This window comes from Sus scrofa, chromosome 15 (assembly GCF_054392235.1).
Source record: "Sus scrofa isolate SSC_HxYL_T2T_F1_AM1 chromosome 15, Sscrofa_HxYL_maternal_Yorkshire_Landrace_v2.0, whole genome shotgun sequence".
Lineage (NCBI taxonomy): Eukaryota > Metazoa > Chordata > Mammalia > Artiodactyla > Suidae > Sus > Sus scrofa.
Genome location: NC_139397.1, coordinates 46,188,220 through 46,192,057, shown reverse-complemented (window position 1 = coordinate 46,192,057; position 3,838 = coordinate 46,188,220). Strand labels below are relative to the sequence as shown.

The window sequence follows — 3,838 nt, the reverse complement described above, 5'->3', positions numbered from 1 at the left end:
CTGTAACAGTTAAAATCAGGATGTCTTAGTAATAAAAGCTGTACATTTATCCTTGTTTCAAAATCTAAGAAGTTCCATGTTCTCAGGAAAATTATAACAAACACCATCTCTCAAATGTAACCATTGGAACAATGTATTCTGTGACATTTCTGTTTGCTTTATGCTAACTGTAGATTCATTTGTACAACTTAACCTACCCATTCAACAAATAGGTATTAAGAATCTATGGTGTCCTATGGTCTCTTCAGAAAGTAGTGCTGGGAAAACTGGACAGCTGTACATAAATTAATGACACCAGAACACACCCTCACACCATGCACAAAGATAAACTCAAAATGGCTTAAAGACAAACATAAAACATGACAATGTAAAACTTGAAACACAGGCAAAACACTCCCTGACATAAACCATACAAATGTTTTCCTAGGTCAGTCTCCTAAGGCAATAGAAATAAAATAAGCAAATAGAATCTAATAAAACTTACAAGCTTTTGCACCATAAAGGAAAAACCACAAACAAAATGGAAAGACAACCAGGAGAAAAGAACTGCAAACAATGCAACGGCAGGGGCTTAATCTTCAAAACATACAAAACAACTCAGAACAACAACAAAATCGAAAAATGGGCAGGACACTCTCCAAAGAAGACACTGATTGCCACTGGCATATGAAAAATGTTCAACATCACTAACTAGAGAAATGCAAATCAAAACTACAGTGAGGTACCACCTCATGGCAGTCAGAATGGCCATCATTAAGAAGTCTACAAATGAACACTGGAGAGGGTGTGGAGAAAAGGGAACCCTCCTACACTTTTGGTGGAAATGTAAATTGGTACAACCATGATGGAAAACAGTATGGGGGTGCCTCAGAAAACTAAATACAGAACTACCACATGATGTGGCAATCCCACTCCTGGGCATATATCCTGACAAAACTTTCATTCAAAAAAAATGAGTTCCTATTGTGGTGCAGCAGAAACAAATCTGACTAGGAACCATGAGCTTGCGGGTTCAATCCCTGGCCTCACTCAGTGGGTTAAGGAGCCGACATCACCATGAGCTGTGGTGTAGGGTCACAGATGCAGCTCGGATCTGGCGTTGCTGTGGCTGTAGCATAGGTCAGCGGCTATAGCTCCTATTCGATCCCTAGCCTGGGAGCCTCCATATGCCGCAGGTGTGGCCCTAAAAAGAAAAAAAAAATACACCCCTATTTTCATTGCAGCACTATTTACAATAACCAAGATATAGAAACAACCTAAATGTCCATGACAGATGACTGGATTTCAAGATGTGGTGTATATATATATATACACACACACACACAATGGACTACTACTCAGACATAAAGAACAAAATAATGCCACTTGCAGCAACATGGATAGAACTAGAGATTCTCATATTAAGTGAAGTAAATCAGAAAGTAAAAGACAAATACCGTATGATATCACTAATAGGTGGAATCTAAAACATGGCACAGATGAACCTATCTGCAGAACAGAAACAAAGAACTCAAAAAACAGAGAACAGACCGGTGGCTGCCAAGGGGGAGAGAGTGGGATAGATGGAGAATTTGGGGTTAGACGCGGTGGTGTGAGCTGTGGTCTAGGTTGCAGATGCGGTTCGGATCCCACGTTGCTGTGGCTCTGGTGTAGGCCGGCGGCTACAGCTCCAATTAGACCCCTAGCCGGGAACCTCCATATGCCATGGGTGTGGCCCTAGAAAAGGAAAAAAAAAAAAAAAAAAAAAAAAAGACAAAAAATAAATAAATAAATAAAAAGACAATGGCAGAATATTTTCTAGAATTTAATTATAAAGAATCTATAAAATGACAAACACAAAAAGATCTTTTAAGACCCCCACAAAACACCAGGCGTTCCCTGATGGCCTGGCGGTTAAGGATTGCATACCATCATTGCTGAGGCTCAGGTTTAATCCCTGGCCCAGGAATTTCCACATGCTGTGGGTGCAGCCAAAAAAACCAAAAACCAAGTAACAACAAAACACATCCTAGACAAGAAGAATAAATAGAGAAAAAAAGCCTTCATAAGAAAAAGGAGTTCCCGTCATGGCTCAGTGGAAATGAGTCTGACAAGCATCCATGAGGACGCAGGTTCGATCCCTGGCCTTGCTCGGTGGGTTAAAGATCGGGCATTGTCATGAGCTGTGATACAGGTCGAAGATCAGCTTGGATCTGGCATGGCTGTGGCTGTGGCACAGGGAATCAACTACAGCTCTGATTCGACCCTGGAAATCTCCATATGCCTCCAGTGAGGCCCTAAAAAAAAAAAAAAAAAAAAAAGCCCAAAACACAATTTACAACAAAGGGAGCCAGAAGATTTGGCAAGTATGCCAATAAACAGCAAGTGCAGATCTTATAATGCTCTATAATAGAAAGCAGATCACCATACCTTCAAAACAGAAGGAAAATGGAACCACAGTAGTCAATTTCCACTCTCCTTTACTTACCAATTCTACTCAGATTCATTTTAGGAATAAAACGAAAGCTTCAGTTGGTGGCACCTTTTTGTCCTGGGATGAGAAACATTCCCAGAGAAACAACTTTTAATAAAGAGCAAGTATCCTTTTTTGTGAAACTTCCACATACCACATTTTTGATAATTTCATCTTTGCCATCATGTTTCTGGACTTTGAGGAGATGATAGCAAAAATCCAGTACAGCAAAGCGCCGCTGCTGCCCCAGAAGCACGATGATCATGCAGCCAGCCCAGTGGAGCCCGTCGCCAAAACACTGTCTGGAAACAAGGAGCAGCAGGGACAGCGGGAGGTCAGACACGCGTGACCAGCCCTCTGCGGGGCAGGGAGGGAAAGCTGAGCAGCCGTGTTCCTGGTCTGATAAACACCTCTCTTTGGTTCCTCGGCCAAAGTGTTTCCTAACTTCCTTTTAGAACATGGCCTCTCCATGAAGAATGAGTTCATGACACTGTGGCCATTGGATCCAGCAAGATGCTCATCTGACTTGTGTAAGTCCCCAAGGGTTCAAAGAACTCCGGAAGCCCAGCCTGGAGGCCCAGCCTGGGCATCAGGTAAGAGCCCCCCATTTAAACAGCTTTACAGCAGCTCAGCAATCTGGGCGACCGTTTCCAGAGGAAGGCGCTTTGCTGCGTTAACCAAACGCCAGCTTCTCTCCCCCCCCCCCCCTCCCCCGGGCACACACTTACTCGACCGTAAACTCATGTGTCCCCACGGGAATGCAGTAGACAAACTGCATGGCGCTCCACAGCCTGTGAAACTCGACGCAGTCATCCACGTGCATGACCCCGTTGCTGGGCAGAGGCCCACGCCAGATGGGGTCATCCAGAAAGGTCCGGATCCGAGTCAGGATGACTTCAAACATGGACAGGCCACAGCAGAGACGCTCCTTTGTCAGCAGGTCCCCCTCTCTCGCTATTGCAATTTGCTGTAGGAAGAAAAGGGCCACGGGTGTGGCAGGAGGCTGCAATGTGGACACCATACTCCTCCAGTTTTGCTTTTGACTCACCAGACACGAGTCCAGCTTGGAAACTACTGCTTTTATTTATTTGTTTGCTTTTTTTTTTCCCAGGGCCACACCCATAGCATATGAAGTTCCCAGGCTAGGAGTTGAATCAGACCTGCAGCTGCCAGCACACCACAGCCACAGGATCTGAGCTGTGTCTGACCTACACCACAGCTCACAGCCATGCCAGATCTTTAATCCACTGAGCGAGGCTAGGGATCAAACCCCAGTCCTCATGGCTACTGGTCAGGTTCATTTCCACTGAGTCACAGTGGGAACTCCAGAAACTACTGATTTAGAAATAAGCATCAACAAAGTAAATATGTCAGCTATTACCTATA

At 44.3% G+C, this 3,838-nt stretch overlaps 1 protein-coding gene across 2 annotated transcripts in view; it reads right to left on the bottom strand.

Annotated features, from left to right (window-relative positions):
* Positions 1-3,838, bottom strand: part of CYFIP1 (cytoplasmic FMR1 interacting protein 1) — a 99,676-nt gene that overhangs the window by 807 nt on the left and 95,031 nt on the right. For both annotated transcript variants that reach the window (XM_084999708.1, XM_084999707.1), the window contains exons 29-30: positions 3,181-3,419; positions 2,607-2,754 (exon numbers count right to left, since the gene is read on the bottom strand). In XM_084999708.1, the coding sequence (XP_084855834.1) occupies positions 2,607-2,754; positions 3,181-3,419 (387 nt within the window). The remainder of the gene's footprint in view (positions 1-2,606; positions 2,755-3,180; positions 3,420-3,838) is intronic.